Source organism: Malus domestica, chromosome 02 (assembly GCF_042453785.1).
Source record: "Malus domestica chromosome 02, GDT2T_hap1".
Lineage (NCBI taxonomy): Eukaryota > Viridiplantae > Streptophyta > Magnoliopsida > Rosales > Rosaceae > Malus > Malus domestica.
In genome coordinates this window covers 32,885,562-32,909,973 of record NC_091662.1, presented here as the reverse complement: position 1 = coordinate 32,909,973, position 24,412 = coordinate 32,885,562, and the positions used below count along the sequence as shown (strand labels likewise).

The 24,412-nt window shown below is 39.1% G+C and overlaps 4 protein-coding genes across 4 annotated transcripts; 1 reads left to right on the top strand and 3 right to left on the bottom strand.

Annotated features, from left to right (window-relative positions):
• Positions 1–411: 411 nt before the first annotated feature.
• Positions 412–1,525, bottom strand: LOC114823719 (uncharacterized mitochondrial protein AtMg00810-like). Its single transcript, XM_029099144.1, has 3 exons — positions 1,336–1,525; positions 702–1,291; positions 412–573 (listed from the first exon to the last, which is right to left on the bottom strand). Exons 1-3 carry the CDS (start codon positions 1,523–1,525, stop codon positions 412–414), a joined length of 942 nt encoding a protein of 313 aa, XP_028954977.1.
• An 8,288-nt stretch (positions 1,526–9,813) lies between these two features.
• Positions 9,814–10,458, bottom strand: LOC139191929 (uncharacterized). The gene has a single exon (XM_070812961.1). It carries the CDS (start codon positions 10,456–10,458, stop codon positions 9,814–9,816), a length of 645 nt encoding a protein of 214 aa, XP_070669062.1.
• A 6,919-nt stretch (positions 10,459–17,377) lies between these two features.
• LOC139193943 (protein ABA AND ROS SENSITIVE 1-like) lies at positions 17,378–17,997 on the top strand. The gene is made up of 3 exons (XM_070817824.1): positions 17,378–17,483; positions 17,569–17,615; positions 17,723–17,997. The coding sequence occupies exons 1-3, from the start codon at positions 17,469–17,471 to the stop codon at positions 17,892–17,894; spliced, it is 234 nt and encodes a 77-aa protein (XP_070673925.1). The 5' UTR covers positions 17,378–17,468; the 3' UTR covers positions 17,895–17,997.
• A 4,515-nt stretch (positions 17,998–22,512) lies between these two features.
• LOC139191924 (uncharacterized) lies at positions 22,513–23,919 on the bottom strand. The gene is made up of 2 exons (XM_070812953.1): positions 23,673–23,919; positions 22,513–23,081 (listed from the first exon to the last, which is right to left on the bottom strand). The coding sequence occupies exons 1-2, from the start codon at positions 23,917–23,919 to the stop codon at positions 22,513–22,515; spliced, it is 816 nt and encodes a 271-aa protein (XP_070669054.1).
• Between the last annotated feature and the right edge of the window lie 493 nt (positions 23,920–24,412).

The following is a 24,412-nucleotide window of genomic DNA, read 5'->3' as shown; positions in this document are numbered from 1 at the left end:
GGTGGTGATGGGAAAACACCCCAAAGTAGGGTTTTCACATGGAACTTTTGCAAGAGAGATTTCTCTATTAACTGTACAAAATCAAAAAATTCTTATGAATGAATAGCCTAAAGAAATCAAAGAGAGAGAATGATGAGAGAAAGAGACTTCTCAGTTATATTGTTCTAACAAAAAATGATTACACCACACCCATCTAAGTCTCCAAAACAATGGTTATATAGAAACTAGATTGAGCAAAATTACAACATTGCCCTTCTAACTAATTCTTATCTCCTAACAACCCTAACACTCACAAGCTTGACACTTGTCATTTCTTACAACCAATCCTAACCAATTCTAACTATCTGGTTAATACTCCCCCCTCAAACAAAATTGGGATCTCCCAAGTTTTGTTTGCAGAGACACGACATCCTAACAATGACTGGTTGAGGTTGTTGAGTTGTTGGATTCTGTAATAGAAACTGATGTATTTGGAGAATGTTCCTGTTCGTCATCAGATACTCCAAGATGAAGATTATTGCAGTGTTGAATAAACACTGGACTGTGGATACCTTTAGTGAACACATCCGTGACCTGCTCATTCGTGGGAATATATTGAGCATGGAGATCATCATTTTGAAAATGATAATCAGTGTCCAAGTGTTTAATCTTGGAATGAAACACGGGATTGAAGCATAGCGCCAAGGCTGAAAGATTATCACAATGTAGTGTAGTGTAGGAGGCTGAGTAAGAACTTGATGAACATCTCGAAGAACAGATCGAATCCAGAACACATTTGCAGCACAGTGTGCCAAGGCTTTGTACTTGGCCTTTGTGGAACTTTGAGATACTGTGGACTGCTTCTTTGACTGCCACGATATCGAATTTGAACCCAAGTAGACCACATAACCAGTAATGGATCTTCTCGTATTGATGTCAGTTGCCCAATCAGAATCTGAGTAAGCATTAAGTTGAAAATTCGAAGATGGAGTATATTGCAAACCATAATCTAATGTGCCCTTAAGATACCGCATAACTCTCTTCACCAAATGCAAATGTGAATCAGAAGGATTAGTCATATATTGACACATTACATTGACAGAGTGTGCAATATTCAGTCCAGTAAATGTCAGGTACTGTAATGCACCAACCAAGCTCCTATAATGTGTAGGATCCGATAATGGTGTTCCCTCAGTTGTCAATAATTGCGAATGAGGTTTGGAAAGTGTTGTGGTTGGTTTACAGTGCTTCATTCCAGCCTTTTTTAGCAACTCCTTAGTGTACTTTGACTGATTCACAAACAAAGAACCATCTGCATTATAATGAATTGAAGTCCCAAAAAATATGTCAGTTTGCCCATATCTTTTAAGTCAAAGACATCTGCAAGGCTATCAATGACTGATTGAATCTTTTCACAATTAGAGCCATTTAAAATTATGTCATCAACATACAAGAGAAGCAGAATGACATCACTCCCATCCACCTTTATAAAGAGACTCGTATCAAACATTGAAGTTTTGAAACCAAGTGCAGGTGATAGGAGCATATTTATGCGACTTAGTTAGCTTGTTTTCTTGCATTTTCATGGCTAGTTTCAGTTTATTATAGTGATTTAAGCTATTTTTGTGTGTTTTCAGGTTCAAATGACAAAGTTGGCAAGAAAGTGCAATTTGGAGCATTTTGAAGCAGTTTTGGGCCAAGAATGGATAGCATGTGAATGGAGCAAGGTGGATGGACGTTTTTGAAGTTCAAGAGGCTAGGAATATGCTGAAGAGATGAAGAAAATAAATTCAAGACAAAGAAGATAAGGAATCAGCTAAAAAGAAGGAACATTATCCAAAACCTTATCTAACTTTATCTTATCCAAACTAACCTTATCTTATCTTATCCTATCCTAATCCTATCCTACGTTAATTATAGCTGCAAGGGGGACTTATTTTCAGATTAGGATACCTACAAATCAGGTTTCTAGAAGCAAAACCTTATCCCTAAATTGGTGCCGCACCTAGCCCTTCTAGAAGCTCTATTTCCTGATGCAAAGATTACTCATTTTCCTCCCTGGAATCTGATGAGAAGTGTCCTCTTTCCTTGCTAATTTGGAGTCCTAATTCCCTTCCTTCTCAGCTTATGCCGACCTTCCCTCTCCCTATAAATACATTGTGCTACAACAATTGAAAATTCACCCACCTCTCACCACAAATTCGCACCATACATCCATCATACTCAGAAATCCCTTTTGTGCCGCAGCTTTGCAAGGAGAAAGGAGAGGAGACCCTTTGCTGTGCCCTGCCATTCAAGGCCCTTGGATTGCTAGAGCATTCTTAGGTGTTTTCTATCTTTTATTTTAAATGTTTAATTTAAGTTATCTTTGTTTAATTGCGAACATGAGGAACTAAACTCGTTTTGGCTAGAGGCGAATTCAAAGCCATGAACATATATTGTATATGAATTGATTACTTTCAGTTATTATTCCATGAACCGTGAATGCAATTTGCTTAACTGTTTGATTCAGAACTTATTCTTGTATGTTGATTAAGGATGCATACTTAGTTTGCATGCATGAATTTGATGCTAAAATATAAGGGAGTTTCACCTAATAGTTATGAACTTATATTTACAAGTAGTGGAGGTCACTGGTCATGATCGTGTTAAGTGAATTCCTGGCAGGAGTATCATGTTGTTCATAGTTACGAATGCCTTGTCAATGCTTATGATTTTCATAAAACTTAATGATCTTTGATATGTATATCATGATGTTCGTGTAGAGGACTTGATAAGAATAATTTGGTTGCGACGCTGAGTCCAATTCAATGAACTTAGGAAAATCTGAGGGTTAATTAGTGCTGTTCACGGTTAATCTGGGGCATTGTCATTCATGGTTTATAGGAAGAGTAACTAGAAATCGATTCATATGCATATGTGTCGTGTGTGGAGAAGGACCCTCTAGCTAGCCATTCACCTTTTTAAACACCCTAAATTCGTAGCAATTAGTTTAGTAACTTAGTTTAAGTTTTAAATTTGTCAAAAACAAAACCCCCCCTTATAATTCGTGTTTTTAGGTTAGAATCTGTCCAATTGGTGTCTTTTTAGTTTAAAATTCGTCCATAGTCATCCTTAGTGTTAGTTTTGAGTCAATTTGTTTGTTTTGTGTAGTTTTTAGTATTTTGAGTCAGTTTTGAGTCATAGGAGTCTAGTTTAGTGTTTTTAAGTCTAGTCTAGTAAAATTGAGTCTAATTTGAATAGATTAGCAGTCCCTCCTAATCCCCAGCCTAGAACGATCCCTATTTATCCATACTACAATTGTAAAAAAAAGGGTTTAGTTTGTGTGCTAGTTCAATTTCACATCAAATTTTGGCGCCGTTGCCGGGGATTAGCAACATTGCTAATCTCCCTTTGTTTAATTTCGTGTGTTTTGCTTTGTGTTTTGATTTCTGTTTTGTTTTTTTTTGTTTTAGGTACTAGTTTATGACTCGGAGTTCTCAACCTGTTCGTGCACATATCTTGGAGTTTGACGATGATTTTGAACGCACTTTGAAAAGAAAGAGGAAGTAGCCAGAACCTAATCCACCTAGTTCTAGCTCTGAATCCGAGTTTGAAGAAGAGGAAGAGGAAGAACAAGCCATGGCTGTGGATAATCGAACAATCAAGGAACTCTCCGCCTTGGGATTGGACAATGTTGTGCCTCTTTGCATTCAATACCCTACAACAGCTCAAGGCAAGACTGATGAGTTCGAATTGAAGTCTAGCTTGCTGCATCATATTCCCAAATACCATGGATTAGCCATGGAAGATCCGAACAAGCATTTGAAAGAATTTGAAGTTGTTTGCTCAAGCATGACGCCAATCAACGTAGATGGGAACATTTTGAAGATGAAAGCCTTTCCATTCTCTCTATTTGAAAAGGCTAAGGATTGGTTATTCGAATTGGCACTTGGAACTGTCACTTCTTGGGAAAGCATGAAAAGAGAGTTTTTAGAGAAATTCTTCCCAACTTCAAGAGTCATTCTTTTGAGGAAGAAAATTTGCGGAATTCAACAAAGCCAAGACGAATCATTTCCAACATATTATGAACGTTTCAAGGCTTTAGTTGCATCGTGCCCTCAACACCAAATGAAGGAAGAACTTCTAATTCAATATTTCTACGAAGGACTACTTCCAATTAAGCGACAAATGCTAGATGCCTCCGCAGGTGGTGCGTTGGTAGATAAAACACCAATTGATGCAAAGATCTTAATTGCAAATTGAGCCTTGAATGCACAACAATACGAAGGAATTAGACAAAGAGACCCCCCACGACAGACTCAAGTGAATGAGGTAAGTATAATTTCCGAACTTCAATCCCAAATAGCTAATCTCACTGTTCTTTTGTCACAGTTTGCGGAAGGATCAAAGTGCAAGGAACAAGCACTTGTGGCGTGTGCACTATGCAAGGACACCCCTCGAATCAATGCCCTAATTTGATAGAGAATGGGGGATAGGAAAGTGCCAACGTAATCGGATACCAAAATCAGCCAAAGTACGATCCATATTCCAACACTTACAATCCGGGCTGGAGAGATCACTCAAACATGAAGTGGAGGGAGCCTCAACAACCTCAACAACAAGGAGGATTTCGACAACCACCCCTTGGGATGTTTCAATGGCCATTCGCACCAATGCAACCTCAACCACATTCAGCCTAACCTAATTCAGGTATGTCTTTGGATAATGATAAAGTTATTCAATTACTCACCCCTTTGACGCATGGAGTACAAAATCAAACCTATGAGATGCAAAATCAAGCTAAAGAGGTAGACAAATTGAAGAAGCAAATGGGGCAAGTAGCGGAGTTCATGGGACAATTTAGAGAACAAGGCAAACTGCCTAGGTCAACCATTGTGAATCCAAGGGGAGGATTCGCCAAGGCCATCATGTTAAGAAGTGGCAAGGAAGTTGGAACCGACCCACAAACGTCCAAATCAAGCCAAAAGAAGGACGAAAAACTACAGCTTGAGAAAGAGGAACAAGACAAGGCCACGACAAGGGTAGAGCAACCTTTACTGCAGCCTTCTAAAGCTTCTCAAACGTCCAACACAGGTAAGTTAGGTCCAAGTTCGGTTAATTCTAACCCTATTCCTCCGAATGCGCCTTTCCCTCGCAGATTTATGCAATCTAGGAACGAAGAGAATGAAAAAGACATCCTAGAGACTTTCAGGAAAGTGCAAGTCAATATCCAGCTTCTTAATGCTATAAAGCAAATTCCGAAGTATGCTAAGTTTTTGAAGAAAGATTGTACAACAAAGAAACGAATTCGGGAGAAAGAGGTGGTACATGTAAGTGAAAATGTCTCTGCAATGTTGCAAAGGAAGTTGCCACCTAAATGCAAAGATCCATGTAGCTTCATTATCCCTTGTGTAATTGGTAATATAAGGTTTGAAAATGCTATGCTAGACTTAGGAACTAAACTCATTTTGGCTAGAGGCGAATTCAAAGCCATGAACATATATTGCATATGAATTGATTACTTTCAGTTATTATTCCATGAATTTGCTTAACTGTTTAATTCAGAACTCATTCTTGTATGTTGATTAAGGATGCATACTTAGTTTGCATGCATGAATTTGATGCTAAAATATAAGGGAGTTTCACCTAATAGTTATGAACTTATATTTACAAGTAGTGGAGGTCACTGGTCATGATCGTGTTAAGTGAATTCCTGGCAGGAGTATCATGTTGTTCATAGTTACGAATGCCTTATCAATGCTTATGATTTTCATAGAACTTAATGATCTTTCATATGTATCTCTATTATGCTGTTCGTGTAAGGGACTTGATAAGAATAATTTGGTTGTGACGCTGAGTCCAATTCAATGAACTTAGGAAAATCTGAGGGTTAATTAGTGCTGTTCACAGTTAATCTGGGGCATTGTCATTCATGGTTTATAGGAAGAGTAACTGGAAATCGATTCGTATGCATATGTGTCATGTGTGGAGAATGACCCTCTAGCTAGCCATTCACCTCTTTAAACACCCTAAATTCGTAGCAATTAGTTTAGTAACTTAGTTTAAGTTTTAAATTTGTCAAAAACAAAACCCCCCCTTTATAATTCATGTTTTTAGGTTAGAATCTGTCCAATTGGTGTCTTTTTAATGTTTTGAGTCTTTTTAGTTTAAAATTCGTCCATAGTCATCCTTAGTGTTAGTTTTGAGTCAATTTGTTTGTTTTGTGTAGTTTTTAGTATTTTGAGTCAGTTTTGAGTCATAGGAGTCTAGTTTAGTGTTTTTAAGTCTAGTCTAGTAAAATTGAGTCTAATTTGAGTAGATTAGCAGTCCCTCCTGATCCTCGGCCTAGAACGATCCATATTTATCCATACTACAATTGTCAAAAAGAGGGTTTAATTTGTGTGCTAGTTCAATTTCACATCAGCAGGCAGAAAACTTGTAAACTTGGAGTTCCAAGCTCTTGGAACTTGTTTTAGTCCATATAGGTATCGTTTGGTATGTAGACGGGACGTGATGGGACAGAATGGGACGAGATGGGACGGGACGGAACGGAGAGGGAGCAAAGATGCCCTCGGATGGAAACAAGGAGGAAGAAGAAGGAGACGGAGAGGTTATAATTTTGTGTTCCACGGATGTGGAACGAGTCGTTCCAGGGGGATTAGGTGGAACGAAAATTCACCTAAAATTCGTCCTGTGGAACAGAGTGTTCCACCTATTTTAGGCGCACCAAATGTGGGACGGAACGTCTTGTCCCACTCCGTTCCGTCCCGTCCCAAGTACCCAACGGTACCATAGTGATTTTACCAACCTGCAGACATGATTTGGAAACTTTGAATCCACAAACCCCTGAGGTTGTTTCATATACACTTTTTCCTCAAGCTCTCCGTGCAAAAAAGCATTTTTAATGTCGAGCTATCTTAAATTCCAACTGAATTGTGCTGCTAATGCTAAAATAAGCCTTACAGTTGAATGTCGAACAACCGAACTAAAAGTCTCAGAATAATCCAACTCTTATTCTTGACTGAAACCTTGTGCAACCAGTCAAGCCTTGTATCTTGATACTTTCCCATCAAGGTTCCTCTTGACTTTATAAACCCATTTACTTGCTATTACAGCTCTATCACTTAGAAGAGGAACAAGTTTCCAAGTACCCTACGCCTTTAGAGCATCATACTCATGCTGTATGGCTTTCTGCCATTGCACAACAGATGATGTAGCTTTAAAGTTATTTGGTTCATCTATTTCATGGATGTCAGCCAAAAAAAAAATCCACATGATATATGATCATTGTTATCCTCAGGAGCAACATTTATGAACAGAAGAGATGACAATTCAAGTAATTTAGCTGGAAATGATTTGTAGTCTTTCCTTTGAATACCACCAGTCTTGAGTCTAGTTTGAATAATATTGTCCTGTGTTTGTGATGCAAACTATATATGTTGTGGAGACAAAGGAATAATTAGCTGAAGTTGGGCAGAGTCAAAGACAGGAAGCAAGGGACCTATGTGTTGAGGTGAGTAAAGAGTTACTGTTGATGGTTGAGTTTCAAATCCCAGCATTTCAGTTTCAACTTGCACTGAATGACTGCCCATGTTTGAAGAAGACCTTGATGTATAAGTATCAAAATGAGTTGCAGATAATGATGACTCATGTACAATATCAGTACCAAAAAGTGACTCCTTATTACCCTTTGAATGAACTGAATTTCTATGTTCTATAACTCTATGTTGTATTGGAATAGGTACCACTAAGATTGATCCTGAGTGGCTTCATTCATTGTTACTTTAGACTGCAATTATGTATAAGGAAACACACTTTCATAAAAAACATGTCTTGAAATGATGCATTTTCTAGTCTTAACATTGTAGCAAATTACACCTTTATATCCCATGGAGTAACCTAGGAAAACACATCACTCAGACCTAGGTTGTAACTTATGTGCAGAATATGGTCTTAACCAAGGATGCACTGCTGATCCAAACACTTTCAAGTTTTTCAACTCTGGATCCTTACCATATAATCTCTTGTAAGGTCAATCCATGGACAACACTCTACATGGCATTCTGTTAATTAAAAACACAGCATGTACACATGCATAATACCAAAATTCAATAGACAATCAAGCTTGGAGAAGAATAGTAATGGCAGTTTCTACTATATGCCTATGTTTTCGTTCAACTACCTCATTATGTTGGGGGTGTTTATGGATAGGAAATCATATGTTCAATCCTTTTTTCAGCAAGAAAAGCTTTAAAAGAATGACTAGTGTATTCTCCCCCACCATCAGATTGTAAACATTTAAGAGCAACCCCAAACTGTGTATGAATAAAGCTACAGAATTTCACAAAAATTGTATACACATCTGATTTGTTATACATTGGGAAAATCTAAACATACTTTGTATATTGATCAACAAACGTTACATAGTATCTATACCCTTCTACTGTCTTTACTGGAGAAGGTCCCCATATATCTGAGTGCACATTTTCAAATGGTGAAGAGTATTTATCAATACTAGCAGAAAAATGAAGTCTAGACATCTTTCCTCTAATACAATGTGTACACATACTATGCTGATTATCTAAATCTATTGATATACTAGACTGTCTCAACATGCTAGACAATATCTCATTGGTAAGATGACCAAACCGTTGATGCCACAGAGTTGACTTGACCAATTGTCCAAGAAAAACTGAAGGCTCCTGAACCACAGACTGTACTCCTTTTGTATGCTTGACCACAGGGATTTGAAACAATTGTCTTGTTTTACTCTTTCCTCTGTACATGATGTCCCTTATCTTCTTGTCCTGCACAAAAAATTCATTTTCATCACAAACAAACCAATTGTGATTGTCAGCACACAATTGTTGTATAGATAACAGACTTCTAGCAATCTTTGGAACATGTAAAACATTGCTAAGAATAAGATCATGAGTATTGGTTTTAATGGTTGTTTCACCAATATTCATAATGGATAAACATGTTCCATTTCCAACTGTGATTTTATCAGAACCTTGGTATGATGTAACTTGATTCAATGTTGTAACATCAGCAGTGATATGGTGAGATGCACCAGTATCAACAATCCACGCATCTTGAGCAATATACTGTTCTATCTGTTGTGCTGCCATAACTGTTAAGTTTGCAGGTGGTTGTTGGCCTTGAAAAACATAATTCCCTCGGTGATAACAGTCAAGAGCTGAGTGACCTCGTCTCCCACAAATCTGACACTCCATTTGAAATCCAGTATTTGGTGCACTAGCATTTATGTGAAAACAATTAACTACAGTTTGCCCTCTCTTGTTGCAGGTTTGACATTCGATCACTGTAGTTGACCTGTTCTCTCTCTGTTTCCATTCCACACATGTGAACCATTTGACCTTGAATTGCCCTAAGAAAAACCATAAGAGTTTCCTGGGTTGTAACCTTTGCCTTTGAATCCACCATTTGTCTTGTAATTATTGTTGCCCTTGTAATTTGAACCACCAAAAGGCTTCTGTGTAAAAGGAGGTCTTAGACCAGAATTTGATGCATGACCCATAAATCCAAAATCATAGGGAACTTGAGGGATAAAATGGACCAGGAAGTTGCGGAAACATGGAAAGTTGAGGCATATTAGATTGCTGTGGATACTGCTGTGGCAAGACAAATGACTGTGGATATGGCTGTGAATATTATTGAGGAAAAACATATGGCTCAGCAGAATATGGGTATGGATTTGGAGTTATAACACCACCAGTGGTTGCAGGTAAATGACTATGACCTATTAGATCCTGAAGCAAGTGAATTTCCGTGAGCAAATGAATTTCCCTGAGTTGATTGAGAACCCTAAACATATAAGGCATAAAGACTTTAAGACCCAACACTTGTATCTCCTTCAATCTCTTTTTCAGCTCCAAGCAACAAGGCCCTAAATTCTTTCACAGAAATGGATGATTCTCTGGCTAATATCACAGTTCGAATAGTTGCGTACTCCTTCAGCAAACCAGCTAAACCAGCAATTATCACATCATTATCAGAAATAAACTCTCCAGCAATAGTTAACTGATCTCTTATGCTCTTCAATCTTAACAGATATTTATCAATCAAATCGCCTCTTTTTTTAATGGTGTGCAACTCTGTTTTTAAATTATTCACCCTAGTTTTAGACACTGAAGCAAATCTATCCACAAGATTCGACCAAGCTTCACAAGTAGTCAAACATCCAAGAGCATATTTAATAGCCTCATCAGACAATATAGCTAGTAAAAGACTCATTAACGCCATATCTATGGATTCCCATTCAACATATTCAGCAGTAAGTTCAGAAGTAATTCCTTTCTCAGTATCTATTACAAACTTTTGCGAACACCCAGTAGTGCCATCAAAATGCCCAAACAATTTATGGCCTTTCAACACAGATTTGAACTGAAAAGCCCATTTCACAAAGTTATCATCCTTCAACTTTATAGTGATCATTCCCAGCAAATTTTCAACTTTAACACTAGAACTAGCCATGATTTCTTAATCAAACACACATACTTTGCAAATAACAAACACCCAAAAAAATTTTGATATATGAATCGAAAGGAAAGACTGAAACTTCCTTACAGATTAAGAACTAAAAGAACTTTATCAATAGGCAAGAAAGACTGAAATTTCTTGATGAATCTTGCACACAAATACAACACAGAATTCCAATTCGAAAGAGAAAAACACATAATCTTCTAATCAGGACTGAAACCCAATTACTCAACAAAAATTCACAATATCACCTGAATTGCAGCTATGATTGCAGCCACAAAGCGCCAGAATAAGGATTTGCAATCTCCAAAACCTCAAACAACCCCGTCGAAAAACCTTACAGAAGTCATGAACTGGAGAATAAACGACTGTGCTGTGAGAATAAGTGGATGTGAAATAAATCAGCAGAGTGTTTGGTAAACTTTTTTGTAAAAGTGCTTTTGGAAAAAAAAGCAGTCTGATAGTGGGTCTTTTCATTAAAGGAGCACTGTAGCTCCGTGTGCTTTGAAAAAAAGCCAGTTTTCCAAAGCTGCAAATAGCAGCTTCAGCTTTTTCCTTTGATTTCAGCTTATTCTCACAGCAGCTTCAAAAATAAGGCCTTTTTTTTCAGTTTACCAAACACCTAAAACCCTCACAACTTTTTTTCATGGGTGTTTTTTTTTAAGCACCTCACTCCCAAACCATCCCTAAGTCTCCAAAACAATGGTTATATAGAGACTAGATTGAGCAGAATTACAACATTGCCCTTCTAACTAATCCTAACCAATTCTTGTCATTTCTTACAACCAATCCTAACCAATTCTAACTGTTTATCTGGTTAATATTCTCTACTGTCAATCATTTTCTTTTTATGATATCTATTATTCTTTCTGACTTAATAATATCATCTTAGGAAGGGAAAGGGTGTAGACAAGAAATATTGAGCCTGCCAGGGATGTTACACAGACATCATCACAGGTTGCCAGTTCAGAGGCCAAGCAAATAAAAGGAGCTCTTCCTGAACGCTTCTTTGACAACAAGGAAGCTGATTTATCTACACGAGGAATAAAGCCTGTTAAGCCAGATGTCAAGTAAGTGCACATTTTTCCTTAACTCCTAGATTGTAAAGGCGCTATTTCTTGACAAAGAGAGAGAGGAAGATGAGGGGGAAGAGTTGTTCAAATGTCATTCTAGATAGACTTGTTCAGGATAAAATAACTTTGAAAAGGTTCACGGACAGGCTCCCTTCATTGGTCATATCATAATTTGAATGTTTGTTCTTGATGCATTTTCAATTTAATAAAGAGGATGGAAAATTTGCCTCCGGTTCATTCTTAGGAATTCATTTGGTTTGACTCTTTCCAATAGTCCACCTATTTGTAAATGAGCAATACATGAAGACATTGCCTCGAAGATAATACGCATTTGAGGTTCCGTGTCTAATATGAGCTTATAGTAATAACAACAACAACAACAAAGCCTTTTCCCACTAAGTGGGGTCGGCTATATGAATCCTAGAACGCCATTGCGCTCGGTTTTGTGTCATGTCCTCCGTTAGATCCAAGTACTCTAAGGTCTTCCTCTACCCCTTCGGCCCTGAACCTCTGTCCCGTAGTCACATCTTCGAACCGGAGCGTCAGTCGGCCTTCTTTGCACATGTCTAAATCACCGGAACCGATTTTCTCTCATCTTTCCTTCAATTTCGGCTACTCCTACTTTACCTCAGATATCCTCATTCTCAATCTTATCCTTTCTCGTGTGCCCACACATCCCACGAAGCATCCTCATCTCTGCTACACCCATTTTGTGTACGTGTTGATGTTTCACCGCCCAACATTCTGTGCCATACAACATCGCTGGCCTTATTGCCGTCTTATAAAATTTTCCCTTGAGCTTCAGTGGCCTACGACGGTCACACAACAATGCTGGATGCACTCTTACACTTCATCCATCCAGCTCGTATTCTATGGTTGAGATTTCCATCTAATTCTCCGTTCTCTTGTAAGATAGATCCTAGGTAGCGAAAACGGTCGCTTTTTGTGATCTTCGCTAAATTGCTCCGGTCATTAGTATGGATAAGTATATAAATGGATAGAGATAGGAAAGCAAACACAAGATGTACGTGGTTAACCCAGATTGGCTACGTCCACGGAATAGAAGAGTTCTCATTAATTGTGAAGGGTTTACACAAGTACATAGGTTCAAGCTCTCCTTTAGTGAGTATAAGTGAATGATTTAGTACAAATGACATTAGAGTACAAATGACATTAGGAAATATTGTGGGAGAATGATCTCGTAATCACGAAACTTCTAAGTATCGGAGTGTGGTATCATCTTGACTTGCCTTATCTGTCTCATAGGTAGATGTGGCAGCTTCTCTGGAAATACTCTTCCTCCATCCAGGGGTGGTATCTTTAACTGATGGAGATGCACAAGGTAATGTATCAATTTCACTTGAAGCTTAATTGTAGTTTCAGGCTTGGTCAAGCGCGATACAAACCATGTAGTAGGAGTCCCCCAAGTCGCCGGGTTAGGGAATTTGCTGAAAAAGGTGACAGACAAGGTAAGCAATCAGAGCTCCGGCTGATTGTTCACCTTCTCCCCATCTTGCAGCAGCATGAAGGATAAAGAGAAGAAAAATGAGAAGAGATGATATGGGATACTTTTGCTTTTGAAGAAGTAACTTTCCACAGGCTTATTCTTGAACTGAGCTGGAGGGTTTTCTGGTTTCCTCCAGAGTAGAAGGCCGACTGAAGAATTTGAGGGTAAAAACAAGTCCATCAAATCTAGAGTACGTTCGACCCTGCTGATATGGGATACTTTTGCTTTTGACAGAGTAATGGATGGATCGGCACGTGTGCTGTTACGCTTGTCTCCACATGCTTCCTTGTATCCTTCGCACTTGCCCTATCTGTTCCTCAAGCAGATGCGGTATCTTCCCTGGCAATATAAGATGTTGAAGATGAGTACTCGAGAGCAATGCCAGGTAAGTAATCAGGTAAGGGGTTCCAGGCTGTCAGTTCCTGGCTGGGAACTTGATTTCAAGTGCTGACTGATTGCTCTCTTTCTCCTTGTCTTGCAGGTAAAAATAAGGCCAAAGGAAAAGACAGGGAAAAAGCATGATATGGGATACTCTTGCTTTTAACCCTGATGATATGAGATATTCTTGCTCTAGTATAGCTTGTTTGCAAAGGTATTATCGGGGGGAAAGAAAGCTGAATATTTCGAAAGGCTTCGTTGGGAGTGCCCTCTCAGATATGAGGAAGGGTTGAGCATTTTTGCAGGTCTGCCTGTCCGTTGGGGATGGAGGTTGACATATATAGGAGTCTCCCTAACAACAAGTAGTAATGCTATTCCTTTACCCTGCTTGGTCATAGCACGGTAGTGGGAGCTGCCAGCTTCACATGTTTTAACTCTGTCAGAGCACTTTGAAAAAGTGGTATGTGGTATCTGGCTCTCGAGATTCGGAGAACGATGCTTCTTCGATTTTTGAGAAAGCAATCATGGTGGGGGTCTGGCTCTCGAGATTCGGGAAGCAGTGTCTCTTCGATTTTTTGAGAAAGTAATCATGTTGGGAGTCTGGCTCTCGAGATTCGGAAGGCGGTGCCTCTTCGATTTTGGAGTAAGCAATCTTGTTGGGAGTGTTTTCTCGGATGTGAGTAAAGGTTGGGCATGTTTGCTAGTCTACCTTGCCACGAAGCACGGAGGTTGACACACAGGGACTTTCCAATTATCCAGCAGTGGTACTGTTCCTTTACCCTTGTGGGTAATAATATGGTAGCTAGACCTTCAAAATTTATGTGTCTAAACTTTGTTAGTGCTGTTTCTTTGCTATTCTTTTACCTTTCTTGGTCAGAGGGATGTAGTGGGAGCTGCAAGCTTCACATGCTCAACTTTGGCAGAGACTTTGACAAAGTTATCTGTGGTACCCATGAGCTATTGTTCCGTGTGGGAAGTGGGTGATTGAACAGTAAGATTCATGTGCTTTCTACTTCACCAGAAGTCTTCGACAGAATGCCCATAATTTTCGCAAAGCTAAGTGTGCGTGTGACAGGTGCTGACAAAGCTAGAAAAGAATGTGCCTCTTCGATTTCTGAGATCGGCCCTCGTGGTCTCTGAACAGCCCAGCTTTTGAGAAAGCGAGCGCCTCTTCGATTGATTCGGAGAACGATGCCTCTTCGATTTTTGAGAAAGCAATCATGCTGGGGGTCTGGCTCTCGAGATTCGATGAGCAGTGTCTCTTCGATTTTTGAGAAAGTAATCATGTTGGGAGTCTGGCTCTCGAGATTCGGAGGGCGGTGCCTCTTCGATTTTGGAGCAAGCAATCTTGTTGGGAGTGTTTTCTCGAATGTGAGTAAAGGTTGGGCATGTTTGCTAGTCTACCTTGCCATGAAGCACAGAGGTTGACACACAGGGACTTTCCAATTATCCAGCAATGGTACTGTTCTTTTAAGCTCTCTTCGATTTTTGAGAAAGTAGTCATGTTGGGAGTCTGGCTCTCGAGATTCGGAGGACGGTGCCTCTTCGATTTTGGAGCAAGCAATCTTATTGGGAGTGTTTTCTCGAATGTGAGTAAAGGTTGGGCATGTTTGCTAGTCTACCTTGCCACGAGGCACAGAGGTTGACACACAGGGACTTTCCAATTATCCAATAGTGGTACTGTTCCTTTACCCTTGTGGGTAATAATATGGTAGCTAGACCTTCAAAATTTATGGGTCTAAACTTTGTTAGTGCTGTTTCTTTGCTATTCTTTTACCCTTCTTGGTCAGAGCGATGTAGTGGGAGCTGCAAGCTTCACGTGCTCAACTTTGGCAGAGAACTTTGGCAAAGTTATCTGTGGTACCCATGAGCTATTGCTGCGTGTAGGAAGTGGGTGATTGGACAGTAAGATTCATGTGTTTTCTACTTCCCCAGAAGTCTTCGACAGAATACCCATAATTTCCGCAAAGTTGAGTGTGCGTGTGACAGGTGCTGACAAGGCTGGAAAAGTAGGTGCCTCTTCGATTTCTGAGATCGGCCCTCGTGGTCTCTGAGGAGCCCAGCTTTTGAGGAAGCGAGTGCCTCTTTGATTTCTGAGATCAGCTTTCGTGGTCTTTGAGCAGCCCAACTTTTGAGAAAGCAAACACCTCTTCGATTTATGAGATCAACCCTCGTGGTCTCTAAGCAGCCCAGCTTTTGAGAAAGCAAACGCCTCTTCGATTTCTGAGCAGGCGCCTCTTCGATGTCTGAAGCTCCGTCGAGTGCAGCTTTTTATAGGGGCTGGCATTAAGTTCCAAAGCACACTTGAATCTCCACCAGTAGAAGCTTCATTCTTGCACTTCTAAGATCTTGATTTGTCCGACCTCTTCTCTCTTCAATACCTTTGAAAATGTCTGGCCCCTCCGACCGTCGTTTTGACTTGAACCTTGTTGAAGAGGCAGCCCCGCCTTCTCCAGACAACATATGGCGCCCATCCTTCGTCTCCCCTACTGGTCCTCTTACCGTTGGGGATTCCGTGATGAAGAATGATATGACCGCTGCGGTGGTGGTCAGGAACCTTCTCACTCCCAAAGATAACATACTACTTTCCAAACGGTCTGATGAGTTAGCTGTCAAGGATTCACTGGCTCTCAGTGTTCAGTGTGCAGGTTATGTGTCTAATATGGCCCAACGCCTATTTGCTCGAACCCGCCAAGTTGAATCATTGGCGGCCGAAGTGATGAGTCTCAAACAGGAGATTAGAGGGCTCAAGCATGAGAATAAACAGTTGCACCGGCTCGCACATGACTATGCTACAAACATGAAGAGGAAGCTTGACCAGATGAAGGAAACTGATGGTCAGGTTTTACTTGATCATCAGAGATTTGTGGGTTTGTTCCAAAGGCATTTATTGCCTTCGTCTTCTGGGGCTGTACCGCGTAATGAAGCTCCAAATGATCAACCTCTGATGCCTCCTCCTTCTAAGGTTCTGTCCAGTACTGAGGCTCCGAATGATCCCCCTCCGATGCCTTCTCTTTCTGGGGCTCTACCGACTGCTGAGACTTCTCATAAGCAACCTTTGTGAAGGCTCCATCTTGTTTGTTTATTTTGACTCATGTATATGTACATATTTGTAGCTTATCGGGGATATCAATAAATAAGTTTTCCTTCATTTCAACGTATTGCGTTAAATACACCAAAGCCTTCTTCGCTAAGTTCTTTGAATTTTCTTTTGTTGAAGCTTGTATGTTGAAGCTTTCTGAGTGGAGCATGTAGGTTGGGGTAGTGTTCCCTTAATTTTTCGAGTGAGGAAAACTTCTCGGTTGGAGACTTGGAAAATCCAAGTCACTGAGTGGGATCGGCTATATGAATCTTAGAACGCCATTGTGCTCGGTCCTATGTCATGTCCTTTGTTAGATCCAAGTACTCTAAGTATTTTCTTAGAGTCTCTTCCAAAGTTTTCCTAGGTCTTCCTCTACCCCTTCGACCCTGAACCTCTGTCCCATAGTCGCATCTTCTAATCGGAGCGTCAGTAGGCCTTCTTTGCACATGTCCAAACCACCGTAACCGATTTTCTCTCATCTTTCATTCAATTTCAGCTACTCCTACTTTACCCGAAATTGAAGGAAAGATGAGAGAAAATCGGTTACGGTGGTTTGGACATGTGCAAAGAGGAAGCAATCCTTTGCTGGTGGTCAAGGTGTTGAGTTGTACTGTGCAAGAAGCCATAATTATTATGATTACTTAAAAAATAAGAGGGGTTACCCTTGAATTCTCCACGTCAGTGGTTTCCACACATGGTTTTCCGTTGACCCAATGATAGTCGTCCCTCCCTTATTGTCTCTGGATTTTCCTGTGTTTTCTTCGCTACTCTTTATTTTTATAGTGCTCATGGTTTATGCTGCCACGGGCTCAAGTTGAAGTGTGGACTAGTTAAGTATGAAAACTGCTGATTGATTTAATATGAAAGCATTGTGATCTTGAGTTTGTAATTACTATATGGCCAAGATGAGTACGGAGAATTTGAGAAGTTAATACAAGAGGACTTGAAGGAGGTCGATAATCGTATGGAAGAAAAAGAGGTGAGGGTTTATTGCAATTGTGCTTGAGAGTGATGCTGACTTGCGCGTACTCATATATTCTTTTGTTGTTGCAATTGTACTGCAGATTGATGCTGCTGAGACGATAAAAGAGGCTGAATCAGTGAAGCAAAGGTAGTGCAGCAATAAAGTGCTATCTTTCCGAACATTCTTTTCTTTTTTGCAACCCAATTGTCTTTGTTGTTAGTGTTTACCTTCTTCGTTCTCCTTTTGTTTCCCAGTGCATATAGGGAAAGAGTGGAATTGTTGAAAAAGAAGAAAATGGAACTGAAGGCTGCCGGTGCTGCCAAGTGCAGAAAAGTTTCGGATGTCGTAAAGAAGGAGCCTAGTCACGATGAGTCATCAAGTGATAGCGACACGGATGAGAATTTTGCAGTGGATAGAAGAGCATAGCATCTGTGAATGCTCTTGGGGTCTTCTTTACGTTCTTGACATTTTCGAAACCTGACAATGTAATGTGCCAAGTACTTAATTTTAGATTCCTTGTGCTCTCTAATTGCAATATGGTAATGTATATGTACAATGGGGAGTGAACGAATGTGAAAAGCTAAAACGTCTACCCAGCACATTTGGGTATCCCCACAACGTTAAGAAGAAACAATGCGTTGTGGCAAATATATTTTCCAGTCGACGACTCGACATACTTATTTGTAGCTTAAATTTTCTTACAAGCAGAGGTGAATCAATAAATTTGCTTAAAATGGGAATCACCAAATGAAGCATAGGCTAACAAGTTCAAACATTTTAATTTATATAGAATGGATTAACAATTAATAGAAGACTTTTTATCTCAAAGTGCATGAATTGATGTATATCATTCCTTTGGTTTCTAAGGTTGAAGATTGATCAATCGTCGAAACATTTTAATTTTCTTACATGCATGCTTGAAACCAACACAGAGAGAAGGTTTCGAAGGTTCCCTTTGTAGCGTGCTTTCTGAGCCCTCGTTCGCGCTCCAAGCTCCAAGCTCCAAGCTCCTTGTTCTTGATATTCCTTGTATGTGTTCTCCTAGGTTCCAAGTTAGGAGCCCTCTAACTTTTGACACATTTGCAAGACGAAGATGGTGGTGGATGAGATAAGAGAGACGTGAACTATTCTATTGGTCTCCTTTGAAATGAGGGAAATAAACTTGAAATTTGGATAAAAGTCAGAATTTATAAACTAACATGCACTAGTTCCCTTGTTTGAATTCATAAACATAGAAATTTAGAATTTCCGGGTGGAAAAAAAACTTGGAATTTGGGACCTCAATTCCCAAGTTTAAATTCCATGTAAATAAACTAACGTGCACTAATTCCCTTGTTTGAATTCCATGTAAATAAACTAACATGCACTAATTCCCTTGTTTGAATTCATAAACATAGAAATTTAGAATTTCCGGGTGGAAAAAAAACTTGGAATGACCTCAATTCACAAGTTTAAATTCCATGTAAATAAACTAATATGCACTAATTCCCTTGTTTGAATTCATAAACATAGAAATTTAGAATTTCCGGGTCACCGTCTGAAGGTGTAAACCTCAAATGTTGCTGCATTGGGAAATTAGTTGGTTTTGCCTTAATCATACTTGCATCCTCAAGTATATCTAGAGTATATTTACCCTGGGAAACAGCAATACCTTGTTTCGAACGGGCAACTTCAACCCCAAGAAAATACTTGATATGCCTTAAGTCCTTGATCCGAAAATTGTTGTGCAATAAGCTTTTAAACTCATCAATGGCAGTGTTGTCGTTTCATGTGATAATCATATTGTCAACATAAAGCAACACTGTTGTAAAATAATTGCCTCGTACCTTGGTAAACAAGGAATAGTTCGCCTTGGACTGTTGGATTTCGGCTCTTTTGATGGCTATGGAGAATTTGGAGAACCAGTTACTCGATGCTTGTATTAAACCATATAGCAACTTTCGAAGTTGAGAAACCATTTTTCGCCCCCCTGTCGACCAAGGCCAATAGGAGGCAACTTATAGACCTCTTCATCCAAATCTTTCTGGAGGAAGGCATTTTGGATGTCAAGTTGATGCAAGGACTAATGTCGGACAGCAACAACGAGAAGCAAACATTTGTGAGTGACCACTTTCAAGAACAACGACGGCAGACGGCGGTCAACAGAGGTCACCATTAAGGTCCTTCAAAGATAACAAAATCTTTCACTGGACAAAGGTATATTCCGTCACTTTCATATGAGTTTCTCGACGCCCGACGCATGGCTTCAACGGCGGCGACTATGGTGTCTACTCTCCAAACAACTTCGATGAGTAGGATGGTGCGTTTGCCGGCGATGAAGGTGGCGCGTCCACCAGTGACCAATTGGGGCATAGCAGCCAGTGGTGGCATGTGCAAGACCCGAGACCTAACCTTAGATTATTCAACGCTTGAATCGCGTGGTGCACTCCATTGTGATAATTCAATGTCCAAATAGCACTTTTAGGTGAAATTAGAGAAATGTTAGAATGTGTTTATTAAAGCTAAATAATACATTCACAGGTACACGTTCAGTTAACTCGGACATAGGCAGGTGCCTATTGAGGAATCACGCTCATAATACCTGTGAGTGGATCCCCTAAAAAGCTGAGTTTTCAATTAAACTGTTTTTGATAAGTTGAATCTTTTTGAAATAGTCTTTGATGAGTCTTGAATGGAAATTGATTAGATGACCACTTAGTTGATTTAATTGTTTTGGTGATTTATTTCACTGTATAGTCATCATGCATATTCGATAGTTGTCCATGGCCGTAAGATTATTTGTAGGTGTCAATATTTCTAGTAGAGGCTAAATGAGCTAGTAGATGCTAGTTATTGCTCAGGTAGATACCATTTCACGTGCTTGTCATACTATACTAGTAAATGCTAGATTTGAGATTTGTTGCAGGTATGACCTTTGATGATTTGATGTGTTTTTATTGGTTTGATATGATTGGATTGATTTGGAATGTGACTTGTTTTAACCATGTATTATAGTATATACAGTATATACTAGTATGTAGTTTTAAACTATATATGTTTTCAAAATGGAGGTTAGTATATTCGAAATGTTTTAACTAGATAAATAATTATGAGCCAACTCATACTTTGTTTTTCAACCCCTCAGGACATAGTGATTACAAGGCAGCCGTTGAGGGACAAGTGGGCTTGGTAGTGAGGCTATTCATCTCCGAAGTAGGGTGATTTCTCTTCTACTTGTACCATTGATTATGGTAAGCACTACAATTTGATTTGTGTTAACTGTTGTATGCGTTGCTATGAGGCTCTGAACTTGATGTGATAATAATGGGATTAAATCCCTAGATGTGTCCTCAAGTAGGGAGGTTGTTTCGCGATGTACATGGAAAAGACGTCAGAACTAGTCAAGCTCTTCAAGGTCGTTGGAAAAAACTCAACGCATCATTTACTTGTTGGAAAAATGTCATCTCTCATGCTTCCGGTAACCTCCGTAGTGGAACAAGTTTAGCGGATCAGGTGACAATTTTTTTATTTATTTATACGCATTCCACCCACATCAATATTTTGATTTATTTAATTTCGTATGTAATTTTTATGTTATTTCTTATGTCATTTTTATATGCATTCCACCCGCATCAAAATTTTAATTTATTTAATTTCTTATGTAATTTTTATTTAATTTCTTATGTCATTTTTATGTAATTTATATGCATTCCACCCGTATCAATATTTTAATTTATTTAATTTCTTATGTAATTTTTATTTAATTTCTTATGTCATTTTTATGTAATTTATATGCATTCCACCCGTATCAATATTTTGAATTTATTTATTTGTGTTACACCTGCAGTTTTTAACACTATCTTATCCCACATTTTTATAGACACTACAAGCTCAAGCATTCTACAACTCAAAGAACCAGAACAAATCATTCACCATATGGGAATGTTGGCAAATTGTCAAAGATTACCCTAAATACAAAATTGTGGCAACCGGTCCAGAAGTTGTCATGCACGGTATGGGTCTACATAGTTCTCCAGAACCAGACATGGCCGAACAAGAAGCCGACACATTTCAAGACACGGAAGGGACGCCTGAACAAGTGCCCGAGACCCAACCGATCGTCAGTCCCTCAGGCCTCAAGGTAAAAAGGCATCAAAGAAAAAAGGTAGTTCTTCCAAAAATGACTACACTAAATATATGGAGGAACTTGCTCGCCAAGGTGAACTGAACATGGCACGGGAAAAGGCTAGAGATGAGGAAAAAGTTGCTGCTATGGCAGCAATATTAGCAGCTACTGAGGCCCATGATGCGGCGGCTGAGAGACAAAGAAATAGTTAATCGAGAGAACGAGCTGGTTAGAGAAGCACTTCATCGAGAAAATGAATTGCTTAGAGAAGAAAGGATGGCTCAAGCAGATCGTGACACTATGAGCAAGTCTCTAGTAGGACTGTCTCCGAATTCTAAATATTTTTGGACATCGGAAAAAAGAGATGTCATGCGAATGAGGAGTGCAAGAGATGCGGAAATAAGTCAAGGGGGTTCTAGCTACACAAATCATGGCAACCAAGATCCTAGCACCACATATCCTAACTCGAGAGACTTTGTATAATTTTTATGTAATTTCTTATTTTTTTAGAATTTTATTTAATTTCTTATGTAATTTTTATGTTTTTTCTTTCTTTTTTCTTTTGAACTTTATTTAATTTCTTATGTAATTTTTATGTTTTTTCTATTTTTTTTCTTTTGAACTTTATTTAATTTCTTATGTAATTTTTATGTTTTTTCTTTTTTTTAGGTTTGAACTTTATTTAATTTCTTATGTAATTTTTATGCTATTTCTTATTTATTTTTAAAACTTTATTTATTTTTATTTAATTTATTATGCAATTTTAATGTAATTATTTATTTATTTTTGTACTTTATTTAAACACATGAAATAAGATTACATAAACTCACCAAATCAGATTACATAAACTCACCAAATAAACTTAAAAACAAAACACACTACATAGAATTACATAAACTTAGAAAAAATACAATTTATTCTTCAACCACAAGCCTCATTTTAATTATCTTCGTCTTCATGCAATCCCCACTGGTGCTCAATCAAGTCATTATGGCGGGTTACGTGCCAATATGGCTCTTGCACATCAGTGTACCGTTGAACGATCAATTCATTGTAACGTCCATTGCATTCCAACGACTCGTATTGCACTGGATCTTCGGTCCAGTCATAAGCACAATAGATACGTGTTCTTGAGTTGTTCATCGGATCGGGCTCATATTCATCAACGGCATCATAATCATACTCATCTTCAACAATCATGTTGTGGAGAATAATACACGTCATCATGATGGATCGAAGAGCCTCGACATCAAACATTCTAGCTACAGCCCTGATAATCGCCCAATGAGCTTGCAGGATACCAAAACAACGCTCGACATCCTTCCTACACCTTTCTTGACATTTTGCGAAGTGTTTTTCCTTTTCAGTTTGTGGATGTGGCACTGTTTTGACAAATGTTGACCACCTTGGGTAAATGCCATCTGCAAGGTAGTATGATCCCTCGTATTGGATACCATTAACCCAATATGTGCATCTCGACGATTTTCCTTGCAGCAGTTCGTCGAAAACTGGGGATTGGGCAAGGACATTTAGGTCATTCTGAGCTCTTGGAACACCAAAAAAAGCATGCCAAATCCATGTATCAAATGAAGCCACCGCTTCCAAAATGATGCTTTTAGCTCATTTTCTGTCGCCATATGCTCCTTGCCACGCACTTGGACAGTTTTTCCAAGTCCAGTGCATGCAGTCGATGCTTCCAATCATGCCAGGGAAGCCTCGCATCTCACCCTTCCTCAGAAGCCTTCGCATGTCCCTTGGCGTGGGTGTCCGGAGGTACTCATTGGTGTAGAGGGCTTCAATTGCAGAGCAAAACCGCATCAGGGACTCCAGAATAGTTGTTTTTCCCATCCTCGCGATCTCATCCACTTGATCTGCAGATGCTCCATATGCAAGCATTCGCAAGGATGCCGTAATTTTTTGCTAGGGAATAAGACGTAGAACATGAAAAGAATCCTCTTTTTGCACAAAGTATGGATCATGGTTGCAAATATCACTCATGATTTTGTCGAACAAATTTTGTTGCATTCTAAAACGACGTCTAAAAATATGATCACGGAATATGCTATTGGGAATAAAATAATCTTCCAATAGATCTTTACCTCGTTTTTCCCTTTTTCTATCTAGGTTTACAACACGTCTTGGTTTGGCTATCTGACCCACGGCTTCCATGACACGGCGGGAATATGAGGCATTCTGCCTTCTATGGTGATCATCCTCATCCTCCTCCATGAAGAAAGCCTCATCTTCACCTCCACCTTCCTCGAGATTGGCCAATTCTGCCTGTTGTGCTAACAACCTTTTCTGTTGCTCCTGCAACTGTTTATACAATTTTCTTGAAGAAGACATTGTAATAAGAACTCAAGATTTGAAAACGATGAATAAGGATTCTAAGCTAAAAAGAAGGATTAAGCTTGGTGTGAGGATGGATGTAGGGATGTAGGGTTTATATGGACAAAAAAAGAAAGGATGAGGTTATGGACAATGCCACGTGGCACTATGTGATTGGTTGAAAATCTTATCGAAAGCTTGGCTAAATTATTGTAAACCGGAAGTGACACGTGGCATGTCGGGATTGGTCGAAAATATTATCGAAAATCTATCCACAAAATAGTACGTTCGGATAATGACATGTGGCATGGCGTGATTGGTTGAAAATCTTATTGAAATCTTGGCTAAATTATTGTAAAATGGAAGTGACACGTGGCATGTCAGGATTGGTTGAAAATCTTAGCGAAAATCTATTCACAAAATAGTACGTTCAGATAATGACACGTGGCATGACGAGATTGGTTAAAAATCCTATCCGAAATTAAAACTCTTTTATTTTTTTATTCTTTTA

Bases quoted from the DNA above. Each gene is read 5' to 3' on its own strand.
- LOC114823719 (XM_029099144.1), bottom strand. From the start codon at position 1,525: ATGCTCCTATCACCTGCACTTGGTTTCAAAACTTCAATGTTTGATACG. The intron at 1,292-1,335 runs GCAAACTGACAT...ATTATAATGCAG, and splicing joins CTTTGACTTAAAAGATATGG to ATGGTTCTTTGTTTGTGAAT. The intron at 574-701 runs GTGATAATCTTT...ACGAATGAGCAG, and splicing joins CTCCTACACTACACTACATT to GTCACGGATGTGTTCACTAA.
- LOC139191929 (XM_070812961.1), bottom strand. From the start codon at position 10,458: ATGGCTAGTTCTAGTGTTAAAGTTGAAAATTTGCTGGGAATGATCACT.
- LOC139193943 (XM_070817824.1), top strand. The intron at 17,616-17,722 runs GTAGTGCAGCAA...TTTGTTTCCCAG, and splicing joins GCTGAATCAGTGAAGCAAAG to TGCATATAGGGAAAGAGTGG.
- LOC139191924 (XM_070812953.1), bottom strand. From the start codon at position 23,919: ATGTCTTCTTCAAGAAAATTGTATAAACAGTTGCAGGAGCAACAGAAA. The intron at 23,082-23,672 runs GTAAAGATCTAT...CCCAATCCCCAG, and splicing joins TAGAAAAAGGGAAAAACGAG to TTTTCGACGAACTGCTGCAA.